Source organism: Salvelinus namaycush, chromosome 10, assembly GCF_016432855.1.
Source record: "Salvelinus namaycush isolate Seneca chromosome 10, SaNama_1.0, whole genome shotgun sequence".
In the NCBI taxonomy this organism is placed as follows: Eukaryota; Metazoa; Chordata; class Actinopteri; order Salmoniformes; family Salmonidae; genus Salvelinus; species Salvelinus namaycush.
In genome coordinates, this window is record NC_052316.1 from 23,244,377 (window position 1) to 23,272,025 (window position 27,649).

Sequence of the window (27,649 nt, forward strand, 5' to 3'; positions counted from 1 at the left end):
TCTCCGTCTCCTCCCTCCAGGTTCTCTCCAGTCCGGCGCTGCCGGAGTCTCCCGCCTGTCCGGCGCTGCCAGAGCCTCCCGCCTGTCCGGCGATGCCGGAGCCTCCCGTCTGTCCGGCGCTGCCGGAGCCTCCCGCCTGTCCGGCGCTCCCGGAGCCTCCCGCCTGTCCGGCGCTGCCGGAGCCTCCCTCCTATTCGGGGCCCGCTGTAAGGGTTCCCAGTCCGGGGTCGGCGGCGAGGGTCGCCACTCCAGAGGTGCCACATAAGTGGGCCAGGACTAAGGTGGAGTGGGGTCTACGTCCCGCACCAGAGCCGCCACCGCGGTGAAATACCCACACAGACCCTCTCCCTATAGGTTCAGGTTTTGCGGCCGGAGTCCGCACCTTTGGGGGGGAGGGTACTGTCACGCCCTGACCATAGATTGCTTTGTATGTTTCTATTTTTTGTTTGGTCAGGGTGTGATGTGGGTGGGCATTCTATGTTTGTATGTCTATGTTGTCTATTTCTTTGTTTGGCCGTGTGTGATTCTCAATCAGAGGCAGCTGTCTATCGTTGTCTCTGATTGAGAACCATATTTAGGTAGCCTGTTTTCGCACTTTGAGTTGTGGGTGATTATTTTCTGTTTAGTATTTTCCGTCACCTTACAGGACTGTTCGTTTGTCGTTTTGTTCAGTGTTCAATCTGCTGAATTGGAGAATCGCTTCTTGAATCGGGGCTACAGCGTTCAGGTCCTGAAAGATGCAGGTATAAGGGCTGGATTACTTGACAGAGAGAACTTGTTGCGAAGGGGAGTGCCTCGTGATACATCAGAGAGAGTGTATTTTGTTACAAAATTTTGTTACAAAATACAGCACTGAAGCAGAGAACATTAAAAGAATCATTAAAAATAATTGGGGAATCATCCAAAGTGATACGCTACTATGCCAAGTCTTTCCTGAGCCACCAGTTATAAGCTTTAAGAGATGTCCTACCCTAAATGACAAATTAGTCCACAGTTATCTTCCGGGTGACTCTCAAAAAACTTGGCTTGAGCACAAACCCAAGGGCTCTTTTAAATGTAACCATTGCAACCATTGCAGAAATATTGCACAGAAGAAGTATTTTGTTGACACAGATTCCAAAATGGAGTATTACGTCAAGCATTTCATTAACTGCAAAACCACTCATGTCATCTATAGATTGGAATGTCCACAGTGCAAGGTGTTCTACATTGGACGGACAAAGATACGCCTTCAAGACCGCTTAGCGGAACACAAGTACGCCATACGGGTAGGCAATGAAGACTACCCCATGGCAAGGCACTACAAGTCCTTACACCATGGCAATCCTGCCTCCCTACAAGCTATGGGTATTGATCATATTCCGGCCTCTATTAGAAAAGGGGACCGTCTTAAACAGTTAAACCAAAGGGAAAGTTTTTGGATTTACAAACTACAGGCCACTAAATACCCTGGTTTAAATTAAGATATGGATTTCTCACCCTTCCTGTAGGGTCGTGATGGGTCCATTTGCTGTCATCTAGTGGACATTTTGCTCAATTGCCCTCAGCTATGTTTTGCTGTGTTCTAGTGTACTATGGAATATATTGCTTTCTTATTCTTGACACTTCTCCCAGTCATATTTAAGGTTAGAACTACCTTTTAGTGTTCTGATACTTCTAGCTTGGAGTTGTATTTTTATGATAACATAGCTACAGTATTTCACCTTTTAATGTGTATAGTATTGCTTACTAGGTGTGTCCAATCAATTTTGTAACCACTCCCTCTTCCAATTACGGCTATTTGGAAAAGCTGTTCAAAAGAGGACATTGTATTCCTTTTTTGTGTACTCCCTGACAAAGGCCATGCAGCCGAAACGCGTCGGTTTAAAAGAAAACGTTGTTTCTATTGAACATGCCATACTAATAAAGGCATTTTAATTAATTATATGAAGAGTGCCTTGGTCCTCCTTTATTTTTGATGTGTAAATATTTGTATGAACATTGTATTTGTATGAAGTATGCCTAGGAGGCCAGTATCCCGGAGTCGCCTGTTGACGTTGAGACTGGTGTTTTGCGGGTACTATTTAATGAAGCTGCCAGTTGAAGACTTGTGAGGCGTCTGTTTCTCAAACTAGACAGTCTAATGTACTTGTCCTCTTGCTCAGTTGTGCACTGGGGCCTCACACTCCTCTTTCTATTCTGGTTAGAGCCAGTTTGCGCTGTTCTGTGAAGGGAGTAGTACACAGCGGTGTACGAGATCTTCAGTTTCTTGGCAATTTCTCACATGGAATAGCCTTAATTTCTCAGAACAAGAATAGACTGACGAGTTTCAGAAGAAAATTATTTGTTTCTGGCCATTTTGAGTCTGTAATTGAACCCACAAATGCTGATGCTCCAGATACTCAACTAGTCTAAAGAAGGCCAGTTTTATTGCTTCTTTAATCAGCACAACAGTTTTCAGCTGTCCTAACTTAATTGCAAAAGGGTTTTCTAATGATCAATTAGCCTTTTAAAACTATAAACTTGGATTAGCTAACACAACTTGCCATTGGAACATAGGAGTGATGGTTGCTGATAATAGGCCTCTGTACACATACAGTATGTAGATATTCCATTAAAAATCTGCTGTTTCCAGCTACAATAGTCATTTACAACATTAACAATGTCTACACTATTTCAGATCAATTTGATGTTACTTTAAATGGACAAAAAAAAGTTGCTTTTCTTTCAAAAACAAGGACATTTTTAAGTGACCCCAAACTTTTGAATGGTAGCGTGTATTTACATACATACTGTGGCAGACCAGGGGGTTTGGTCAAGACGTTTACCCATATCAGACACGGACAGAGAAGGATTAGCTCAGTTTCAAGGGTGTTTATTTAAATAAAAGATCAAAAAGAAAAGGATATGTCTATGAGACCCTCTCCGGGATGCCGTCTTCTGGGATTCCGGGTCTGGATGTTTCCTGTCGGGCACCAAACTGAACTCCCTCTTGTTACCTCTGCAACCATTCACAATAACACAGGAGTCCTTTCTTCCCCCATTCCTCCCCTGTGTGCTGCCCTTCTGGCAGCTTTATGGGCCTTGCACAGCTGGTGAGCAATCCGCCCTTGATTACTCACCAGCTCCCAATCAGCCCGAATTAGTCCTGGCTGGAGAGCCCGTCGAGACCTGGTACGTCCAGCAGATGGAGCCATCGCCTCGTGACGTATACTCCATCTGTTACCAGGCCTCGACGAGTCTCCCCCTGGTGGCTGACCTGCTGTACGCCACAATACACATACCCACATATACAGTGGGGAGAACAAGTATTTGATAACCTGCAAAATCGGCAGTGTTTCCTACTTACAAAGCATGTAGAGGTCTGTAATTTTTATCATAGGTACACTTCAACTGTGAGAGACGGAATCTAAGACTGGCTAGGCCACTCCAGGACCTTGAGATGCTTCTTACGGAGCCACTCCTTAGTTGCCCTGGCTGTGTGTTTCGGGTCGTTGTCATGCTGGACGACCCAGCCACGACCCATCTTCAATGCTCTTACTGAGGGAAGGAGGTTGTTGGCCAAGATCTCGTGATACATGGCCCCATCCATCCTCCCCTCAATACGGTGCAGTCGTCCTGTCCCCTTTGCAGAAAAGCATCCCCAAAGAATGATGTTTCCACCTCCATGCTTCACGGTTGGGATGGTGTTCTCGGGGTTGTACTCATCCTTCTTCTTCCTCCAAACACGGCGAGTGGAGTTTAGACCAAAAAGCTCTATTTTTGTCTCATCAGACCACATGACCTTCTCCCATTCCTCCTCTGGATCATCCAGATGGTCATTGGCAAACTTCAGACGGGCCTGGACATGCGCTGGCTTGAGCAGGGGGACCTTGCGTGCGCTGCAGGATTTCAATCCATGACAGCGTAGTGTGTTACTAATGGTTTTCTTTGAGACTGTGTGACAGCTCTCTTCAGGTCATTGACCAGGTCCTGCCGTGTAGTTCTGGGCTGATCCCTCACCTTCCTCATGATCATTGATGCCCCACGAGGTGAGATCTTGCATGGAGCCCCAGACCGAGGGTGATTGACCGTCATCTTGAACTTCTTCCATTTTCTAATAATTGCGCCAACAGTTGTTGCCTTCTCACCAAGCTGCTTGCCTATTGTCCTGTAGCCCATCCCAGCCTTGTGCAGGTCTACAATTTTTATACTCTCTGGTCTTGGCCATTGTGGAGAAGTTGGAGTTTGTTTGATTGAGTGTGTGGACAGGTGTCTTTTATACAGGTAACGAGTTCAAACAGGTGCAGTTAATACAGGTAATGAGTGGAGAACAGGAGGGCTTCTTAAAGAAAAACGAACAGGTCTGTGAGAGCCGGAATTCTTACTGGTTGGTAGGTGATCAAATACTTATGTCATGCAATAAAATGCAAATTAATTACTTAAGAATCATACAATGTGATTTTCTGGATTTTTGTTTTAGATTCCGTCTCTCACAGTTGAAGTGTACCTATGATAAAAATTACAGACCTCTACATGCTTTGTAAGTAGGAAAACCTGCAAAATCGGCAGTGTGTCAAATACTTGTTCACCCCACTGTATATATTTACATATCTTTTAAAAATATATTTTCCTTTATTATTTCCCGCAAACCCTACCACCCCTCCCTTAATTGGAGTAAACTAATAAACAACAACATTTAGGCTTCAACTTCCAGCTTAAACTTGTATATACATTTTATGGACACAATCTATTTTACAATAGTTATATTTTGTTTGTTTTTAGTCCTGGCCTTTTAGTCCACCTCTCCCATTTATTTCCGATGTCCATCCAGTTTGATTTCTATTTGCTATATATTTTTAACCGTGCTATTTCACAAAAGTTCTGAACCTATATACATTTTACAGACACAGTATATTTTACATTTGTTATTTTGTTGTTATTAGTCCCACCCTTCAGCTCCATTCATCTATCTCTTAACACCATCCATATTGGATTTCTATTTGCCATATATTTTTCAACTGTGCTGTGATGCTTAACAAAAGTTTTGAACCTTTCTATTCTCATAGTTTCTACAGATTGTGAATTAAAGATATTTTTTATTGCTAAAAGTATTATTATATTATTGATCAATTTTCTATGACTTTTCAAATCAGCCAGTATTGCTATCTGCAGCATTAGTTCTAGGTAAATGTTGCAATTCTTCAGCCATTCCTGGACCTGTGACCAAAAACGAGCTACATATGGACAGTACCAAAATAAATGATCTAATGACTCTGCCTCCTCACAGCAAAATCTGCAGCGCTGGGAAGGTTGTATCCCCCATATATATATATATAACATTCTATTGGTTGTAAAAATATTGTATAATAATTTAAATTGTAGAATTCTAAGTTTTGAATCCGGTGTCATTTTGCGTGTCAATTCATAAACCATGTGCCATGGAATCGGTACATCGAAAATCTCTTCCCAACTATTTTGCAATCTATATGGCACAGGTGTCAATTTATCAAAACATTTAGTTTAGAATATGTACATAAATTCAGCAATTGCATTCTTCCATATTACTCTGTAGGCTACTGACCTATTCAAAGCTTCCTCCGGCATCTCACCATTCATCTGCCTGTAGTTATTTAACTCAACCTGCAGGAGGTTTGTTTGTTGTGATTGAGCAGGGGGAAACAGCTGCGGGCAAGGTTCTGACAGATGGGTGTGTCTTGGTGGTGGCAAGGACACACCCAAGAAACACCCACATCAAACAACACACCAAAACCATCTCACATTTGGCTTCTGTCATGGCTGCCAGCATTTCTTGAGGACCAAGCCAAAAAAAAATACCAAATCAGTGGGTGCAGTTCCCCTTTAACTCACCATGACCACCACTAATAAGCTGAGCCTCTCATGTATTATTTCTTAACCTCACACAGTATCTCATCAAAGTCCATTGTGAATGATAATAGTTCCTCAATCCTCACACTATTTGAAAAATCTTCCCAACATTTCCCCCCCTCGATAATCACCAAACCTACGTGTGAAAGAGCAACATATCATGATCCGATGATCCCATACATCACAACCTGCCGTGATTTGGAGTCCCATAGGGTAGCGCACAAATGGCCAGCATCATCTGGGTTAGGGTTTGGCCTGGGTAGGCCGTCATTGTAAATAAGAATTTGTTCTTAACTGACTTGCCTAGTTAAATAAAGGTTAAATAAATAAAAAATAAATATATTCAGTGGAAACGTCATAAAATACCTGAACACTTAACCCCAAAACAGCTCTATCCCGAGCTCACTTGTGCAGGAAACTGAGGGTTCCAAATAACTTTTTGGATACAATGTTGCAAGTTTGCTAGTGACATCTTTGGTCCTGACCTAGAGCCCTGTGACCCAGTTGATTGATTTGATACAATGTTGCACTTAACTTGATAGTTCAAGTCAAGACAGATAGAAAGGGAGTCAGACAGGCAGAGTATAGAGATGGAAACTATTGAAAGAACCTGAATATATCCGGATATTTTCTACTTTTTTACTTGTCAGCTTCATGTTGGCTATTTTTACTTAGTTGACAATGGAAGTTATAGGCATTTGCTCATTTCTTTAGCCGCCAATGGATCACGGTGTATCAGTGTGTCCATATGGACACATTGGCAGGTGCTCTCGCATTAGTTGAATTTTACCTTTTAGATTTGTATCATTTATCACAAAAATGCTCATATGAAAATCATAATTGGCATGCAGATCGGTAGAAATGGTAGGATACATTGTAAGCTTCCCCAAACTTTAAACTCAAGTGCCGTTTGACAATCAAGTGATTTGTTTGACAATCAAATGAAAACATAATGACTGGTTGTGTTCATGCCATATTAAAAGGTAATATCAAATCAAATGTATTTACTCTTACATCAGCTGATATCTCAAAGTGCTGTACAGAAACCCAGCCTAAAACCCCAAACAGCAAGCAATGCAGGTGTAGAAGCACGGTGGCTAGGAAAAACTCCCTAGAAAGGCCAGAACCTAGGAAGAAACCTAGAGAGGAACCAGGCTATGAGGGGTGGCCAGTCCTCTTCTGGCTATGCCGGGTGGAGATTATAACAGAACATGGCCAAGATGTTCAAATGTTCATAGATGACCAGCAGGTTCAAATAATAATAATCACAGTTGTTGTCGAGGGTGCAACAGGTCAGCACCTCAGGAGTAAATGTCAGTTGGCTTTTCACAGCCAATCATTCAGAGTATCTCTACCGCTCCTGCTGTCTCTAGAGAGTTGAAAACAGCAGGTCTGGAACAGGTAGCACGTCCGGTGAACAGGTCAGGGTTCCATAGCCGCAGGCAGAACAGTTGAAACTGGAGCAGCAGCATGGCCAGGTGGACTGGGGACAGCAAGGAGTCATCAGGCCAGGTAGTCCTGAGGCATGGTCCCAGGGCTCAAATCCTCCGAATACATTTTTACAGTTAAATGACATGTCTTTACTATAAAACCCATAAAAAAATACATTCACATAAGAGGTCCAGTGAAAGAAATGTGCCCCCTATGGAAATCAAATGCCTGTCCAACTGATTTGTTTTGGCGCCAACCCTGACCCCAACAGGTGTAAGATATCTTGACTTGCCCATTGAATGAACATGGTTTACACAGCTTTTTCAGTTCAGAGAGTGAGTGTTGACATTCAAGAGATTTTTGACTCCATAAAGCAAAGCGATTGAGCTATCATTAACATAGGCTACAGTTTACAGCTGTTCAGGTGAGGTCTATGAAGGGGAGTCAACAAGTCCAAATGGGAGGGTACAATGTGGCGATTGAGATGTAGCCCATTATGTTTACTGATCTTGCCGCCCATGCTTAAGCAGGCGCAGTTATTTATTGGATAAAGAAAACGAAAAATACATCTCATAACAAGTAGTTTGTCCATTAGAGGACAAAAATCCTGCAATACCCTGGAAAAGACATAGAATTGCGGACCCCGTGCAATGTCGTTAGAATGTATAGCGGTTGCCAACCAAAATCACTACTAGATTCCCTCCGGCAGCGCATCAAGCTCTGAAACCTCACCGAAGTGATACAGCCAAGGCTCTTCAATTTCAATGTCAATGAAGAAATTAAATATGAAAAACGTACCTTGACTCATTCCTATAGCCTGCTGTCCTGCTGTCCTCGCAATGCAAAAGTTGTCTGATGAGACTCTCCAAGACAAAAAATACAACAAGATCTTCCAATGCTTTCAGATGGGAAATATGTACAAAGCTAAAACATATATATATAATATATATATATATCATTGACTTCCGAACACTGCTGAGAAATTGGCAGACGATCGAGCTACAAGTGTAACATTCTAACAGGCTATTTGCCTTCCCTTTTATTCTAACTGAAACGACAGTTTCACAATTTTACCTAAAGACTGTCTCTCCATTTTTTTCTTCGAATCCCCCAAAAAACAAAGTGTTCTTAGATAACGGACATGTCCATGTTCATCGAAGAATTTCCTTGTTATGAGTGAGAGAAGATGTAAAGGTAGAGCCGGGCAGAGATACTGTATGAATGACTGACTGCTGAGTTTCACGTAGTCATACAGGTTAGTTCACCACAGGGGGGCTGTGAGAGCAGGGCCGGCCCTAGCATTTGGGGGGCCCTAAGCGAGATTTGGTTTGGGGGGCCCACACCTCATGGCAAAACGTTTTTGTGGCCATCCCTCTAAGTTTAGTTTTAGTTTCAAAGTTAATTTCCTGCAATTCTAAACATTTTGCCATGTGGTGTACCGAAAATGTTGTCGTTTTAAAGATAGTTTTCTGCAATTTTAAACAATTTTACAATGTTATAATCCATGTCATGGAATTCTACTCATTTTGACATTACAAGAGAAAAACGGCTGATGCACAACCAAATTTCGAAATTGCACCTGGTGTATTCTACTATTCTTAACTCGAGACCCGACTGAGTTCCTAAAGAAAAACGTTCGGGGCCCTAAGCAACCTGTCGCTTATGCCTGAAGCCGTCCCTGCAGGAGACTCACAGTGTACAATTAAAGGATATGAGTAATTTACTGCCACCATATTGTTCATATGATGTAATAGACATAAAATAGTGCCCATGGGCCAGTTGTTATTTATTATATTTATATTAGTAATTAAAAAATCGATATAATTAACTTTTTGTAATTGTATTATGTAGACCCACCCTATGAACAGTTAAGCATACGCTTCTGGTTTTAAAATGAGTTCATAATTCTTATAGTCATAAGCTTAAATGTTCAATGTATGACTCACCTGTGAGCGATCTCTCTAATGTTCAGACAATTTCTATTATTTTCTCAGCAATAGGTCCCAAAGAGTGCAATTAACACATGCCACATAATACTAGACATTTAGCAATATCCTGGAGCCAACTAATGTAATAGTATATCATAATGAGATTCAAATACTCATAATGGAACAGTGGAGAACTGAACATGTTAGACTGATGTGAACTGGTATTAGAAGGGACAATATCTTACTAGGGTAATAGGCTATATTCATACAATTGTCACAAATAAATTAAAATGTTAAAAACTTTGCTCTGTTACAAATGTATCCTTTTTTTATTGAAATTAAAGGAATACCCACCAGTTTACATTGTTGACTTCATGAGGGGCGGTCATACAGACAGTCCTTGCCATACTGTACACTTTAGGATTGATAGCCATGCACCACCTCCTTCAAGTGATACACAAGCTGCATGGACTACAGCCCAGATTTTGACATAGTGCAAATTTTCCTCTGATATGGCACATTGAATTTCAGCTAAATAAGGCCCTTATTAAGGAGAACCCATTCATTGATTTAAATCTAAATACTGTAGTGAACGGCGAGAAAGGGAAGCGAACAATACTCAACACATTTCCCCAAAATCAGGTTATCAAACAGCAAATCATGTTGAGTGACTCTTCTAACTACTTGCTAAAGTGGATTTCAGGCTTGAACTTGAGAGTATGGCTTGTCCTCTGTGTGTCAGTAAACGACCACTTATACCCACTGCTTTATACAGAGCTAAGGAAATAGTCTGCAGTTCGATTTCAGCCCCTAGCACCTAAAACGTGACTTGAGCTGTGAAGTTTGGTGACGGCCTTTGTACTTCTCCAAGGATTTTGCTCTTAAAGTACGCTTTTCATCCTTTTGCTGATCTGCTATGAGGATTTTTTACCTATTCAACATTAATAATTTCCTTGTAGAAAGGAAGATAGATAGATAGATATATGTTTGAGAAGAACAACCAGCAGAGGGTACTACAGCTCTTTCTTTCAAAATGCCTAAATAGCTAGTTTGATATTTCCCAAATGAAATGTTAGTTTATGACAGTCTCTAACCATTCCCACTGTATTTAACCATTCTGTTGTGTCTTTACTAAATGTATGCTTATGTTTACCTCTTCTGTTTCCCTTGTTTTATCAGAGTGGCCAGAGACAGGAGATTGCAGATGCAAACCTTGTAGATGGAAGTCTCTGTGCCAGGTTCATATAGCTCAGTGTGGCCTAGCCCAGCCGGCTGGCAGTTTATGCTATTATTCCTTTTAGGTTGTTTGTCATCTGCGTCAAAGATGTTCTATTATATTGACAAGATAATCAAGTGCCCGCTCAAAAAAATGTAAATACATATCCTCAACGATGGAAGGCAGGCAGTACTTATCAAACAAGATATCATTGGGGTTTGATGATTGGTTTTTAACTGGATAAAGGATTTTCTTTTTGGGCGATCAATACAAGGGAGGTACAACCCAGGGAAGTGGCATTAGTCCTTTGATGTTTTCCATTATGATTGACAATGTATTCTCCCAGGTGACACCTGATATTGGGAGATCATTGTTTGTGGATGACAGGGCACTGTGGAAGAGAGGGAGAAATATTACCCATACAGCCAGGAGAGTTCAAGAAGTGATCAGTGAAGTTAAGCAGTTGTCCCTCGGGTGGGGCTTCAAGTTTTCAGTTGATACAACACAGACTGTGTTTTTTTCTAGAAGGAAGGTTGCGGAGGAAATATACTTGTTGTATGGAAAGAATCTTAAGATGGTGGGAGTGTTTTGGTGTCTGGGGGTCTGGTTTGACACTCAAATGACATGGGTGGAGCATATTAACAGAGTAGTTGTCAAAGGAAATAAAATATTGAATGTGATGCATTGCCTGTCAGGTATGGAGTGGGGGGCAGATAGAATGGCATTGAAAATGCTATATATAGTGCTGTTAAGGTCATCACTGGATTATGGAAGGGTAGCATACGGATCAGCAGCTCAGACATCTTTAGAAAAGCTAGATGTTATCCAGGCCCAAGCCCTAAGAATATGTTGTGGAGCACTCAGGACCTCCCCGGTGGCAGCAATGCAGGTAGAGTTGGGAGAGATGCCGTTAAAGTTAAGAAGACAACAGCTAACCATGACATATTGGGTAAATCTACAAGGACATAAGGTTACACATTCTACAAAAATTGCTGTGAATATGAACAAAATCTGAATAGAATTTTTGGGTGGATAGGCAATGGCAATGCGAGAGAGATGGGGTTGTTTGGGAGGGAGTTTAGCCCCTTGGTTTAGCCCCACCTTTGATGCTCCCTCAGTCAGTGATAGATCCAGGGTTGCTTGAGAGGGTAAGAGCTGTTGAGGAAAGAGTAGATTCAGTTGTAAGTGCACATTTAAGAACACAATACTGTGCTTTTTAAAATATATTCACAGAAGGATCTAAAGACCCTAAAACAGGGAGGAGAGGTGCAGCTTTTAGTGTTCCTGAGTTTAAGGTGGCAGTGACAAAAAGAGCAATGGATCATTTATCTGTTTATACAATGGAGTTGCTGGCCACACTCTTGGCCGCAGAGTGGGTGGAGTAGGGGAGGCCAGACAGGGTAGCCATCTGCTCTGACTCCTGTGCAGCAATGAAGAGCTTAAATTAATTTGTGTCACGGAGCAGACAGGATGTATTGTATGAGGTATTTCAGTGCTTATATAGGGTGAGACAGATGGGGGTATATGTGATGTTCCTCTGGATACCAGCTCACGTGGGAATAGAGCAGAATGAGATCAAAACAGTGGTTAAAAACAAATGGCAAGAGTTGTGGAAAAGGGAGGGAATGGGAAGGCACCTGTATAAGATTCAGGAAAAGGTGGGGGCAGGGATGTCTTCAGGCCGAGAGAGAAGGGAGGAAAGTGTAATCACAAGGCTGAAACTGTGACACAGAAGGCTCAATAGTACATTGAAATTGGTGGGGAAACATTGACCTGGGAGGTGTGATCATTGTCAGGAGGAGAAGGAGACAGTGGAACACATTCTATTTCAGTGCCTGAAACATGGGAGGGAAAGTGAGCGATTGTTATTAGATTTGAGGAGTAATGGGGATGAAGAGCCCATATTAAATGAACTGGGGATGTAGTATTTAATTATGTATTTAATTTCCTTAGGGAAACGAGAATATTGCATAGAATTTAGACCTTTCCTGTCGCTGGTCCACACTCCAGTCCAGTTGGTGGCGGTAATGCATCTTAAGATGGTTGCCAACCGCCAAATAAAAATAAGAAGAATAAGACAGGATGGCACCTTTTGAAACCCCAATTCTCCTTATATGGTTACTTTCTAAATGCCCACTCCTTTCGAAACCGCCACTTTTCCTGAGAGATTACATATCAGTAGGTGGTAGCATAGAGACCATGGCAAAATTGAATTGAAATTATCAACCCAGATTTTAGTCAATAACCTATGCCTATTGAAATAAGTCAATCTTGCAAAAAGGCCATTTATAACGGTTTGTTATCTTAACATCTGGTGCATAATAATGGCACAATTGCCAGAAAATAGCCTGTCATACCTTGGTGGTTTGAGCCCTGAAAGCTGTGGTATATCAGACCGTGTACAGTGTACTACAGGATTTTATTTTTATTTTTTTCATTTAACTTGGCAAGTCAGTTAAGAACAAATTCTTATTTACAATGACGGCCTACACCGGCCAAACCTGAACGACACATATGGGACTCCCAATCACAGCCGTTTGTGATACAGACTGGTTTCGAACCAGGGTGTCTGTAGTGAAGCCTTTAGCACTGAGATGCCGTGCCTTAGACCGCTGCGCCCTTCGGGAGCCCAAATTACAAAACATTTATTTTTACTGTTCTAATTATGTTGGTAACCAGTGTATAATAGCAATAAGGCACATCAGAAGTTTATGGTATATTGGCCATATACCACACATCTGGCCTTAATGCTTAATCATAGCAGTCAAAACAAGTTAAATCGACATCCATTGACAGAAAATTATCTGGCGAGTTTAATAAGGGTAATTTATATTTTCTCTTGTGACATACTCTTAATTAAACGGTCAAGAATTATTATTTTGATAGAAAAACTAATTTTGCTTCTTAGTCTTTGTCATTAAAAATTGCGTTGATATTCCTTCTTAATTCGCTTGATACGGTTAGGGTTCCCACAAAGCCATATCTCAATGTTACAGCTCATGTTTACAGAATACATATGGTAGAAAGAGAGACCACTGGTGCTAATTGGCTATCTAGCATGCTCCCTGATGTATGTAAAGGAAGGTCGTAAGAAACATGTTGTCATGTTTCTTGTTTTATCCCAATGTTTGTAAACAAAGTAAATGTAAACAAACACCATATAGCCTCAACACATGGTTAAAACTATCATTTTGATGTCATTGATGGTCAGTCCTTGCATCCATAGCTATGTCTATGCATTTGAGAGTGGTTAAATTTCTCTAGCGCCATCCCTCAGCTTTTTACCGAAAAATGTGCGGGATCTGCGCTTTGTCGTTGTTTCAACTGCTGTTTTCTGCTTTAAGTAGTAATGGTAGGCTCCTTATGAGTACAACTTGGGCTATATCCACTAGCACGGTGGTGGGGAAAAAAAGACAGTTTGCATTTATTTTTCCGGCGGCACGCCATTAAACCTAGTTAAGGAGGAAACCGACCCCCTTCAAATCAAATCAAATCATCAAATCAAATCACATTTTATTGGTCACATACACATATTTAGCAGATGTTATTTCGGGTGTAGCGAAATGCTTGTGTTCCTATCTCCAACAGTGCAGTAGTATCTAACAGGGCAGTAGTATCTAAAAATGATTCACAACAATACACACAAATCTAAAAGTAAAATAATTAAATTAATAAATATAAAAATATTAGATTGAGCAATGTCGGAGTCGCATTGACTAAAACACAATAGAATAGAATACAGTATAGTATGTACATTTGAGATAAGTAATGTAGTATGTATACATTATTTAAACATTATTAAAGTGACTAGTGTTCCATTATTAAAGTGTCTATATACAGTACCAGTCAAAAGTTTGGACACACCTACTCATTCAAGGGTTTTTCTTTATTTTTACTATTTTCTGCATTGTAGAATAATAGTGAAGACATCAAAACTATGAAATAACACATATGGAATCATTTAGTAACCAAAAAAGTGTTAAACAAATTAAAATATATTTTGTATTTGAGATTCTTCAAAGTAGCCACTCTGCCTTGATGACAGGTTTGCACACGCTTGGCATTCTCTCAACCAGCTTCATGAGGTAGTCACCTGGAATGCAACGGTCACCCATGGTTTGCCAGGTCTGTGATAAGATATTGTATGTAAAATAATGAATTTGAAAAATGTATCTGCAGTGTATGTTTGTTAGCTAGCTAGCCAGACAGTTTTAGAGGAATGATTCCATACATTTTTCTAATTAACTGCCAATATGCCAACATTTAATTCAAACAGTGCAGTCAATCCACAGCCATACACTGCTGTCTCAAATCAGATGACGATGTTTAACAGCTTCAGTCAGTTTAGATGAAGGGGGGGAGACAGGTTAAAGAAGGATTTTTAAGCCTTGAGACAATTGAGACATGGATTGTGTATGTGTGCCATTCAGAGCGTGAATGGGCAAGTTCCTTTGAACAGGGTATGGTAGTACAGTTTTGGTTTGAGTGTGTCAAGAATTGCAATGCTGCTGGGTTTTTCACGCTCAACAGTTTCCCGAATGGTCCAGCAAACTTAACACTCATCCATATATTTATATGTATATATTCTTATTCCAGCCCTTTACTTAAATGTAAAATGTAAATGTTGTTGTGGAATTGTTAGATTACTTGTTAGATATTACTGCACTGTCGGAACTAGAAGCACAAGCATTTCGCTACATTCGCAATAACATCTGCTAACCATGTGTATGTGACCAATAAAATTTGATTTGGAAGCATTGGCAAAAATAAGTATTGATATTGTGTCATGTAATAGCACTCACAGCTTTCCAAGAAAACACAATCTGAGACATTTATGTTCTGTTTACATATATTTAGAGCTTATTTATACAGAATAGTCAATAGTCAATATTTTAGGTTGACGATAATTCCACTACACATTTTCTGATATTACATGCCATTTATTTTCCTGTAAAAGACGGAAATGCAGCACCTATGCCTCTACTGTTATTCATTCCAATTAGACTGGTTTTGGATGACCAAGATGGCTGCCATTTTTGACCCCTTATGGAACTTTGAGGATTTATGACAACTACTCCTCTGGCTTTGGTGCATTTGAGATAACTCGGAAACTCTGACACCTGGAAACTGGTTGTAGAAAGATGATGCCGCGTTGAAGTGCTAATCGGAACTAGGAAACTCTGACATTTCTGACTTGAAAACTATTTGTAGAAGTATGAGCTCCGAGTTGCCCACTTGAAAGTACCAGAATCAACCAATAGGAAGAAGTTCTACGCAAATAACTTACGTTCAATTTTAACTCTGAGGTTCCGAGATTCCGACTTCAGGAATGTACCATATGTCTATTGCCGCATTTACTTGCTATCAGAAACTCGGAACCTCCGAGTTCAAATAAATGTAAATTATTTGCATAGCTCGTTCTGTTGGTTGATTCTGTACCTTCTCAAGTGATCATATTTCTACAGCGAGTTAGCAAATCGGACATTTCCTAGTTTTCTAGGTCCGACTATTACGTGAACGCGGCACATCGTTATACGACGCATTAGCAAATCGGAAATGTCAGCGTTTCTTCGTAAATTCAATCTGGAGTGCCAGAGTGCGCTCTGGGCGTTCGTAAATTCAGAGCATTGTCAGATGGTCCGTTTGTAAATTCAGAGCACACACTGGACGCTCTGGCCAAGGAGTTGGGTTGATCCGAGCGTTCTGACCTCACAACGGCAGTCAAGCACTCAAGCTAACTGGCTGACGTTGGCTAGCTTGCACCTTTTTTAAATTCATAATACAAAAATCAACTTACATTGCTACATCAAACATGTCTAGCAAACCAAACACAGGTATTAACAATACTCAAACATACATTGCTACCTACTTCCAGACACAAATGAGAGAACGCATCACTCTGACCATTTTACTCGTTCTAGCAGAGCTGGTAAAAGCTGTTTTCATGTTATCCAGAGCGTTGGTGACTGTAACTGTGATGCTGGCAACAATTTTATTATGCTTCTTTGCTGACGTTTACTGACACCGGCCATATTCAACGGGTATTGAGCGTTAGTAGATTCATCAGCTATTCTGCGCTCTTGCACACTCTCACGAGAGTGCTCTGAAATCGTAGTAGATAACCAGAGTGAATTTACGGAACGCACTCTTCGTTCCGACTCGAACTTGAATGCAGTCTCGTGTTGTGAAATCACGTTTCCACCTCCCGCGAGGTTCTGCTGCACCAGTTTCCTGTAGTTATTTTGTCAATGGCGGACAGTCAACGTAACGGACGGGGAATATCAACACTGTAACCCGGGAAAAGACAACCTGAAAGGCGGGTGACTAATTAATAATAGAAGCCTTAAACCAAACTCTCCAATACTGAGGCTTTGATAACAGGCGACAGACCTCTGGAAATAAGTTATCTGGTTGATGCTAACAAGCTAGCTGGCTAAAAACTGACAGTAGCCTAGCTACAGTAACAGCGGCCTGGGATTTTGGAAAAGTTGGATTTTCTGACCATCAACAAATTAGCTAGCTAGCTAGCTAGCTAGCTAGCTAGCTACCATCACTAGCCATGGACATCTAGATCGGAGCGTCACCCGTACCGGTATGTGGCCACGATTGGCATCTTTTTGAAGTTGTGTAAAATTGCCTTTAAACTAGCCCCAAACTAACGTTAGTCTTATAGCTAGCTACAAAGTTAGGTATTTAGCTAATGTCGATTACCCACAGAAGAACAATCATACTGAAGATAGTTTTATTAATATACATACTAGTAGTAACTAGATAGTTTTCAATACAATGTGTGGTGTATCCCCCGTCGGCAAATCCTTAGTTAGTTAGGTAACTAACGTTAGCTAGCTAACAATTTTACCTAACTAGCTAACTACTGTAGGTAGTTAGCAAACGAATGTTAGCTAGCTTCACTGAGGAGTCAGCTTTTCTTGATAGATTCAGTCTCTCATCTAGACATTGAGACAACTAGCTAACGTTAGCTACTTGCAAGTGACCGATGTTGTGCTTCAATGTGGACAACGGGACAGTCATGTTTCTGTGAATAATTCTATACAAAATGCAGCCTAAGTTGATTTAACTTTTGTGTTGGCAGCCTCACCTTAGAAAAACTATTAGATTTGTATGTGTATATATCAGCCAAGACAGGTAGCTAGCTAGAATAACACACCATTTAAGGAAACGATTTATTAGTAATGATGAATAATGGCTTTTCAAACGTATAAACACTGAAACTGTAGCTAACGTTGTGTGCCCAGTTATTACACTTTATATTACAAAGTTGCTGCATTTAAAGTATTTGTTTTTGCCTTCAATGCCTGATAATTTGCTATGTATGTAGTGAACGAATTGTTGTTGCAGATCTCATATTTTATTGAACACATTGATTTGTGTCTGTCACTTTCAGTTGGCAAAGAGACTGTAAAAAGTGGTAGCTGTGAGTGTATGGGGAGTAGGCTAGATCTTGAATGTAACCATAGCATTTGCATTAGTCATTCATGCTAGCCTGAAGTGACCAGCTTCAAAGAAGTGTTATGTGTTGTTTATGAGTAAACTGTCTTGACATGAGAGGAATGCATGAAGTGTGACTTATGAGATGCCAGAATGCCTTGTGTTTTTCTCATTTGAACACATCTAGGTAAAGGGACCATTATTGGTTTATTTAACAAAATCTTAACACTGGGAGAGGGACATGCATTGATTGTGTGCAGCCCTATGGGACTCATAATCACGGCCAGATGTGATACAGCCTGGATTCGAACCAGGGACTGTAGTGACACCTCTTGCACAGAGATGCAGTGCCTTAGACCGCTGCGCCACTCGGGAGCCAAATACATAAACCTTGTTAGTTAATTGCTGTAGGACCGGTTTTAAATGGTAGTGCAACCTCTCTTGAGTCAGCAGTCTGTCATGAAAGACAAATGTGCCATTTCCTAGACAACCATATATATGTATAATTCATCCTGTTTTGACCCACTGCACATAGAGGTATTTGTCCCAGTCACTTGGATTATCTGCCTGCCACTATCTTTAATGTTGTGTTTGGCTTCAGTGTTTCTGCTCAGGCAGTTTGTATTCTGTGTACTCTGTTTTCCGAGGTAGATGGCAGCATAAAAGTACTGCTGCTGACATTACATTCCTTTTTCTCACTTACAGCTACTCAGTAAACTGTATTTATTGATCAGATGATTGTCTTGGTGAAATGTTATCAAGTATATTTCCTTACTTCATTACTGTCTTCTACTATTCCAATTGAAGGTGTGATGTGGAGCTCCAAGCGGAGTGAGCCACACCTGACTCCCCCGGCGCAGCCTACTGGGCAGGACAACGGGAGAGGTCGGCTTCTTAATGTCTCTTATGCTATTATTATCCTTTTTATATCAGTGCAACATCCTACTGTCTGGCACACTGAAGTATTAAGGACTTGGGATACCCCTCCATGTCACCTCAAATGTGTATATCACAGCAGGTTGGTGTTACCTTAATTGGGGAGAACGGGCTCGTTTTAATGACTGGAGTTGAATGGTATCAAATTCATCAAACACATGGTTTCCAGGTGTTTGATGCCATTCCATTTGTTCTGTTCTGGACATTATTATGATCCGTCCTCCCCTCAGCAGCCTCCTGTGGTGTCTATGGGGCTGCAAGATGTTGTTTACCTTTTTGTGTTGCCTTTTTTCTTTAGCCCTGTGTTTCTTTTCACTGAAATGCCTTTCTCCACTCAGAGCTGTCAGCTGCATGGACAAGTCTGAATCAGACCAAAGCTGGTGTAAGTAAACCAATATTTACAATGTTGTCTGATTTTACTGTTTCTTTCTTTGAGGGGAGACACCCTTAATGTAATGACTCATGGTCTGTGGTATTTGGAATGTCTGTCTGGACTCTGAAGTGAGTTTTTGTTCTACATTGTGTATCTGAGGCAGGCGCTCTTGTTTTCCTTGCAGTTGCGGCACATTGAGAACCGCCTGGAGGCAGCTCCTGGCTCTGGGGTTCTGCTGGAATCCATCATGGATACAAAGAAAAGCTCTGGGGGCGCCACAAGGAAAGTCAGCCGCAGAGGTGAGGCACCCAATGGGATAGCTAATCCTTGGAAGCCATGGTTACTATTTATAGAACAAGGTTCTCCCTCGGACTGGACTTGGCAGCAGCAGCAGGCATCATCATTACTTTGCAGATGCAAGTGTAATTCATTTTGCATTGCAAGGTTAGTTTGCAGGGATCTAACCCTATCTCTCCTGACTCAGATGGGCGGCGCACAGAGGACTGCTCTCAGGCTGGTGGAACCTCCAAGTCCAGCACAAGAAGTCGTCGCAGCCCAGACAAGAGCTCCCGCAGCCCAGACAAGAGCTCCCGCAGCCCACTGAGGAACACCACACAGGACAGCAATGTCCGTAGGAACAACTGTGTGGAGTTCAAGGAGCCTCTGGCTTCCTATAGGTATGCACTGTTAAAACACTCAGATTTTTATGAGATGTTTAAAAAAAATCAGAATTGCATTTCTACCGTATTTACTCATGTTTGCTGTGACTGAGTGGAGGTTGTGCTATGATACAGGACAAAAGGTTGTTTTTTCAGTCCCTGACTGTAATCCTATATGGCCTGCTGTCAGAGGATGGTTGTTAAGTGGCTACTTCAAAATAGTCCTTTTATACTAATAACCGCCACATCTACATGTGTAAGTCTTTGCACATAAAAGGATGCCATTCAAAGCCATGTGATCTTGACACCTCCCACTCGAGTAGCTTGTTTTCGGAGGTTTTTGTAAATAGCAACTAGCCAATTTGTTTCTGCTCTAATCATCCTGCTCCCCCTAGGGAAGCGACTCCACCACCCCTGACCTCCTCCCAGCTGGAGGCCCACAGTCTGCAGTCGGAGGTGGCTAACCCCCCTCCCCCGGACTCCCGTCTCAGCCAGCTGGTCTACCAGAGTGACACCCGAGACCAGCAAACCCGCCGAGACCTGGACAGCACACACTCGTCTGCTCTGGACAGCACCGTGGTGCGCTACCTCAACGACCGGCCCGCGCTGGACGCCCTGCGTCCACCAAGCCACGCTACTGCAGCCAGAGACCTTCACAGGGAGGAGGGCCCGGAGGACAGGCCCAAAGCACACACCCTGGAGTGCCCGGCACCACCCTCAGCAGAGAACTCTTCGTCCTCCAGTCCCGGCTCAGCCTCCCAGCGGCTGGAAAACTTAAGGCGAAGGCAGCCGGACGACAAGCTGGAGAAGCTGAAGGAGCGGATCCGCAGGCAGAGAGAGCACCTGGAAGAGGCTGCAGAGAGAGACGGGTTGCTGGGGTACCTGGATCAGCCAGTGGGCATCGCTGGAGCTGTGGAGAAAACCACCGTACCCACGGCTAAAGTGCGCAAAGTGGCAGCCGCACCTCCGGCACCTATATACAAAGGTAAGATCCACTGGAGAGATGCAGTTACACTGGATGTAAAAATAGCATTACATAATTCCTTCAAACCAAATCTTATGTAACCCAATCGCTTGTCCCATATCAGGTTTCAGCAGTAGTGAGACAAAGATCCGCACTCCTGATGGGAAAGTGTGGCGAGAGGAGGAGTTCCACAACCTGAGCAGAGAGATCTACAGAGACCTGTCTCGCCAGCTCTCAGGTGGGCACCGAGCAGTAGATGTCAGATCACAGAACACACACTATTATATGCTACATAATAATCCCTGTAGTACAGAGTTGTAGGTTGTGACTCAATGCACTGTTGAGATGAACTGCCAACTCATCAACGCTCAATAGTCAATGGGCTGTTGAGATCAAATGGCATCAAATGGACAGTGTAGTTGGTTGTCCTGTTGACAGTCCGGTTTCAAGCTCCTGTGCATAAATGCTGCTCTGCCTTTTCAAACTGCCCTGGAAATTAGATGGCATTAGATACGCACCAGTACTTTCAGGAGGACTGAGACCTATTTGACCTATCCCAATCAACTGTTTCCTTTAAGAAATAATGTAACTGTCCTCTTTGATATGAGGATAATGCCGAGAAAGAAATGCCACCAAAGAAATCTGAGTGTTCTCTTTTTTAAATTTAGGGAAACTTGATGACTGCGCTGAGGTTTTCGCTGCAGTAGACTTTCCTTGCATTTTGCCACAACTGCAGCACGGCTCATTTCCCATAGTTTTGTATGACTACTTGAAGATATTTCTTCTCTCAAAGTCTTTTTTCTTTGTCCTCCCTGGCTCTCTGCTGATTCCTGGGCTTCCACCCAAGTGTAGGAGCCAAAGCTCTCAGCTTCTTCATGTACACTGACACAGTTCACCAGCTTCCTATTCAATAGCTTTGTTTTGCATTCAGATTTTTTTGTTGAGCTGCTTTTTGTAATTTGATAGTTCTGTTCATTTCCACTCTTTGGTTCTCAGACTGTCATGTCATCTCCTTTCTCCCAATTTTAGACAGTACCAAGCCCCAGCAGTGGCCCACAGAGAAGGCTAAGGAGAGGAAGCCGTCCAAGCCTGTGAGGAAAGTCCATAAATCAGCTTCTGTTCCTGACCCAAAGACCAAGCCAGGTTGGATCTTTTTTCCTCTTTCTCTCTCTTTCTTTCAATCCCCCCCCTGTAGTGCTTACTCATCCTGGGTCTATGCATTCAATAGAAGATGTCACACTTACTTCAATATTGTGTGTAGGTTAGGTGATAATACTCATTAATAATCATTGTGAAGCCAAGGGGTCTTTCACAAAGGGGAATCCCCCTCAGTAGGAGACTTCAAATCACATTTATTTTGGTTCATCAGTTACTGTGCAGTATGCGCACTGAACCAGAGCAGGCGTATCACAGTGAATACATTTGGCAGGCCCGTACCACAGAAGGCCTCTCTTAACTGTGTGCTAGTCAACAGGCCCCTCTGTTTGTGTGTGAGTGCCAGCATTTAGTCTCTTATCTTCAAAGATATGTCCAGAATGTATCGCATGCTGATTGCAAGCAAGCAGCGGCTTAGAGGCACACTATCTGGAATGCAGATGCGTCCCAGTTCAGCTGGGCTCGCCATACCAGCTCTGACAGCTGAGAACAGACACCCTTTACAGGGCCCATACCAGTCTCTCAATTTAATTTACGGGCCTTTATTGGCATGGGAAACTTATGTTTACATTGCCGAAGATAGTGAAATAGATAATAAACAAAAGTGAAATAAAAAATGTACAGTAAACATTACACTCACAAAAGTTCCAAAAGAAAAGACATTTCAATTGTCATTAAGTCTATATACAGTATTGTAATGATGTGCAAATAGTTAAAGTACAAAAGGGAAAATAAACAAACATCTTTCTCTCCTTCCCAGTGCAGTGGAAAGTGAGATGAGTGTGGTATAACCTAGTCTTATCCTGTCACCCAGCTAGCCTCCCCTTCTACCCTGCTGCTGGCCTCTGCTCCCAGTCCGCTCACTAAAAATAGCCCTCTGAAATCTGTGATCAAGTTCCTTTACCAAACAGAAACAGCTGCTGGTCTTTACATTTTCTAAGTTTATTTCAGATGGTGCATAATTGAGCCAAACTCATTAAATTTGATGATGCAGCTCTAAAATAATTCATCTCCAAAGACATTCAAAGTAGAGAGAGAAATCATGTTTTTGTCTCTCTTTTGGGGACATGAAGATCCTTGCACTTCAATAATACAATATTAGGGTTTTATGTGATTCATTTAAGTTGTAAATCTTGGCTGTCTGAGAAACAATCCTAACGTAAGTCATTACTGCAGAACTCAACACTGATTATGACCTGTGTGTTTTGTTTCTGTCTTCGCTGTTGCTGCAGTGATCAGCACCACGTCATGGCGGGAGGGCCAGAAGATGGTGAAGATGGTACTGGGTCCCCCTCCACGTCTGCCTCGAGAGCAAAGGCCAGAGCCCACAGACAGACTGGCCAGGACAGGTGGGATTTGAGACCTGCATACTACCCTCACTCCTCTCTGCTCTGCTTGGCCTTCCCCCCTCTCCTCCAACCCCTCCTCTCTCCTCCACCCCCTCCTCGTTCCACCTCGCCTACACCCCTCCCCCATCTCTCTCATCCCCCTCCACTACATTTACAGGCAAATCAAATCTAACTTTGTCAGCACTATGAAAAACCAGACAGCAGTTGGTGGTCTGGCAAAACAAAAAATGTGTGACAAAGCAATCGTGTTAGTAGTGGATATTGTTCCAGTATATGTGGTGTTGATTTCATGTTAAAAGGTGTACAGTGCCCTGCGACAGACAGTCGGCATGGCTAAAGAAATATCAATAAATAAAGGGGTTGTCGTCTCTTCCAGCACATTAGCAAACATTGGCTGTCAGTGACCAGAATTAATTAAGATTGACTAGCCGTTTCTGACTGACTGCACAATTCAGCACGGTCTGGTTTCCAGTGGTTGTCCCCGTGCTAGACTAAAAAGCACAGGGGGGAATTGGAGTGAGGCATAAAGGGTTGTACTGCCACTATTCTAAGACAATAACAGATCAGCCAGGTCTGAGTTCACATAACATATCATACAGCTAATGCATCTAGCCATGTCTACTTCTTATCCGTGTTCATAAACATTAACTAGTCACAAGTTGCTACTACTAGAATTGGGATAATTTGCTAAAATCTTTTGACTTGACTACAATAAAAACAGTTGCTAAATGGAATCAGAGTTGAATCTAAAGGATTTCAGCCTTGGCATTCTAAACTTTCTCATTTTGTTAGCTAGCTAATGTTAGCATAACAAACTAGCTACTTCTGTGCAAATTAAGTGTTTGTTGTTATTTAAAGAAACACCTGTGAAAGTGTTAATGGTTGAACTTTGAAGTTTTCCTTATAAAAAATGTTGCTCAAAACTTCCTGAAAAAATGGAGATGTGATTTAAATGCCTAAAACACAAAACAATGTGGTTAAAAATGTTGACTTTGACAGCCCTAATGGTGACCAATATTTCCCACCTAATCATGCACTCAAAACATTTTCCTTTCCATTAACAATAATATCAGTCACCAATCAGAACCCTTTTTGTCTTTACAAATCTTTTCCAGGACCCCTTCCCCGGTCAAATTCAGACCACCGTCCGGAGCTGAAGCATCGGTCCAGACCCAGCAGCCGAGACAGGACCACCCATCCCAACCTTCAGTCTGCAGGCACAGCCAAGGACAGGGCCCCCAACACAGACGACCTCTCTGCAGATATCCGGGGCATCCTGGATGACCTGCAGCTGAAGAGCAGAGCAGAGGAGCGAGGTCCAGCGGATCCCAGGAGAGGTTTGGAGTCCAGGGCCAGAACCACAGCATGGACGACTGGTGGCTCCTCCTTATGGGGCTCCCGCAGTGCCAGCCCCGCCAAGCGCAACAAACCAGAGCCCTCAGAACTAGCGCCCAGGAAGAGGCACTATGACGCCGACTCAGTGCGCCAGTACATCGCCCGGCAACAGGAGGAGCGCAAGAGACGTCAGGTGGAGGAGCGGAGGGCCCAGAGGGAGGAGGCGGAGAGGAAGAGCCAACGTCTGCAGGAGCTGTACAGGAAGCAGAGAGAGGGGGTAGCCAATAAGGGCCCTGCAGTACCGGAAAGCCCAGTACAGAAACGCCTGCAGGAGACCTACACCAAACTACTACTGGAACAGGCTCAGCTAGGAGAGGAACCTCTGCCTTCCCAGACACAGCCAGCATCTGCCACAGTCATTTACCAAGTAAAGGCATCTTTAGTTGTAATGGGGATGAAGCCCTCACCATCCCCTTACTCGCATGGCAGGCTTTAGTGAAAATGGGGATGGTATGGCCGGTGTGTCAAATACAATTCATAGCTGCTCTTGTTATGTAAAGGGACCAATATGTGAAATAGTAACATGTAGAATTACCCTCAGTTTAACTCCTCAAGTTGCCTGTAGGAAATGACACCTCTCATGTGGTGAGTGAAACTAGCTATGAGTTATTTGTGGTGTGTTCCCGTATAGCAGAAGTCCCTGTACCAGCCATCCGGGGAGTCGGACAAGGAGAACAAGAGACAGGAGAGACCCCAGAGTGCCTCCTCCAGCAGTGACCTGTCTCTTTCTGAGCCCCCGCCCCCTCCACTCTCAAGGTCATTATATATGTAACCTTTTCCACTAGCACTGGCTAGTGTAGAGGCCCAAAACAAAGCACAGAACCATAGTACTTGTTTCTAAACTGTGTTTCCATGGGTACTCCTAGCAGCATTTCAAAACATGGTGGCGTATGCTCGGTTAACCTTAAAACAGGGAATTTCCAGTGCTATTTTAGATTCTACAGTTACATTTACACAGAGAGTCATCTGATGTATGTCTGGTCCTTGCGTGGGGTAAACATTACGGTATGTAATCTGTAATCTGCATAATGTTCATACGCTCTTGAGTTGCTATGCAGTTCTTGGAATTTTGTTGACTTGATCCTCGGCCCTGAACATGTTTGCTTGTATAGTGAACACACAGGTTGTTTTCAGAAGCTCATGGTTAGACTGTACAAACCACATATTTTAATGGCTGCATGCATATTTAGATGTCTTAAATCCTTGTAAACCTTTGACATAGCCTATGGACAATATTGTTGAGTACTAAAATGCTTTGAGTCCATATACTAAAGGACTTTGTGAGTCCATAAAACAATATTTCCAGTGTTTCCGAGCCCTTTTTAAAAGTATATTCAAACAAAGTGTAGTATATTTGAATACTAACCCTCTGCTCTCTTCCTGTAGGAATGAGTTGGGCTTGGGTGTTCCATCGTGGCTGCAGCCGGACCGCCTGAGTTCTGCAGTCAGACCCTCCACCGCTCTGGCTCCACCCACAGACCAGCTCTTCTCCCCACTCTTAGGCCCGGAAACAGCAGGGAGCTCTGGTGGGAGGGGAACCAACCCACCAGCCAGGCCCCAGCAGTCCACTCTCAATGGAGCTGGCAACAAGACCAAGATGAACCGCATTGAGGCCCTGAAAGCCACCGCTGCGTCCCTGTCCACTCGCATAGAGAGTGAAGCGAGGAAACTGGCTGGCGCAGGGATCAACTATAGCTGTGCATGGGACATGGACGTGACTGGTCTGACCCCTCCGGATGACGGCCACTGGGCCAAGCCTGTGAGCCCACCGGTCAGAGAGAGAGCTGATGCTGCTGACGAGCTGTCCATGAGGATCCAGAGGCTGCTGAGTGCTGGCCAGAGCACATACAACGGAGCTCTCCCAGGGGTGGGCAACCTGCACAGCTTCAGAGAGCAGAGAGACAGGACCTCTGCTCCAGGCAGCAGGCCCCAGACAGCCCCAGGCCTCGGCTCCCATAAGCAGCCAGAGGAGGAGAAGGGAGGGAAGACCATCACCCATGACTCCAGTGGTGAGTCCATCAGTGAGGGCCCACTGCTGAGCGAATGCAGCCTGTCGGAGGGCGACGGGAGCCCCCTCACCAACATAAAGGGGGACGCAAAACCGGCAGAGCGTCTCGGGGCTCTGGACTTCTGTGCAGGCCAGCGGGAGGGCTTCCAGCCCATCTCTCACTTCCAGAGAGAGGCAGAGAAGTACTCGGGCCTCAGCCCCCTCTCTCAGCAACGGGACAGCAGCCGTGGCCCATGGGAGGAACTGGCCAAGGGAAGCCCTCATAGTGTCATCAATATCTTCACCAAGAACCACCTGCTCAACCACACCAAAGGTTAGCCAACACATTTACACATCCAACCGTATCCTTAGTGTTTTGAATGAACGTTTAAACAATAATCTGTTCCTCTGGCTTCTCCCTGCAGTTGGAGGAGAGGAGCGAGCAGACCGGAGTTCCCCTCCTGTGCATTGTGGCCTGTCTGCAGCCAGCTTGGTGGATGGGGCACCAATGTATGAGGATGACTTTGTGTCATCCCGTAGCAGCAGCAGCCAATATAAGAAAAGATACAACGGACGCAGGTAAGGAGGGTTTCTACCACTGTCACGTGACAGGGGGCTGCTATCACGCAATAAAAACATTATTTTGAAAAAACTGTAAAAATGACAGGATTAACCACAAGGTGGCACTCATGTCACATGGTTGACAGAGAAGCCTGGCAAGGAGTTTTGAAGTTGTCTTAGTAGTCTTTTTGTGGTTGTTAGATGCACATGATGTGGGACTTGAACCATCTTTTATCTCAACGTCTCATTGCAGTGTCACGAGTGGGAACAGTCACTATGACGAGTTGATGAGTCGCAGGTCCCCTTATGACACCAGGACTGTAGACCTGCCATCCCAACACTCCTCAGGCTCCACACCAGTATCTTCACCTCACTCAAAGGGCTCTGTGAAAAGGGGTG

General features: G+C 43.1%; 1 protein-coding gene across 1 annotated transcript in view; it reads left to right on the forward strand.

Moving 5' to 3' along the window:
• LOC120054258 (centrosome-associated protein 350-like) overlaps positions 1–27,649 on the forward strand; it is an 85,680-nt gene that overhangs the window by 31,825 nt on the left and 26,206 nt on the right. The window contains exons 2-12 of the mRNA XM_039001682.1: positions 19,365–19,479; positions 19,665–19,857; positions 20,235–20,824; positions 20,928–21,041; positions 21,833–21,946; positions 23,191–23,307; positions 24,423–25,057; positions 25,340–25,458; positions 26,089–27,023; positions 27,115–27,268; positions 27,504–27,646. Coding sequence (XP_038857610.1) covers positions 19,365–19,479; positions 19,665–19,857; positions 20,235–20,824; positions 20,928–21,041; positions 21,833–21,946; positions 23,191–23,307; positions 24,423–25,057; positions 25,340–25,458; positions 26,089–27,023; positions 27,115–27,268; positions 27,504–27,646 — 3,229 coding nt within the window. The remainder of the gene's footprint in view (positions 1–19,364; positions 19,480–19,664; positions 19,858–20,234; positions 20,825–20,927; positions 21,042–21,832; positions 21,947–23,190; positions 23,308–24,422; positions 25,058–25,339; positions 25,459–26,088; positions 27,024–27,114; positions 27,269–27,503; positions 27,647–27,649) is intronic.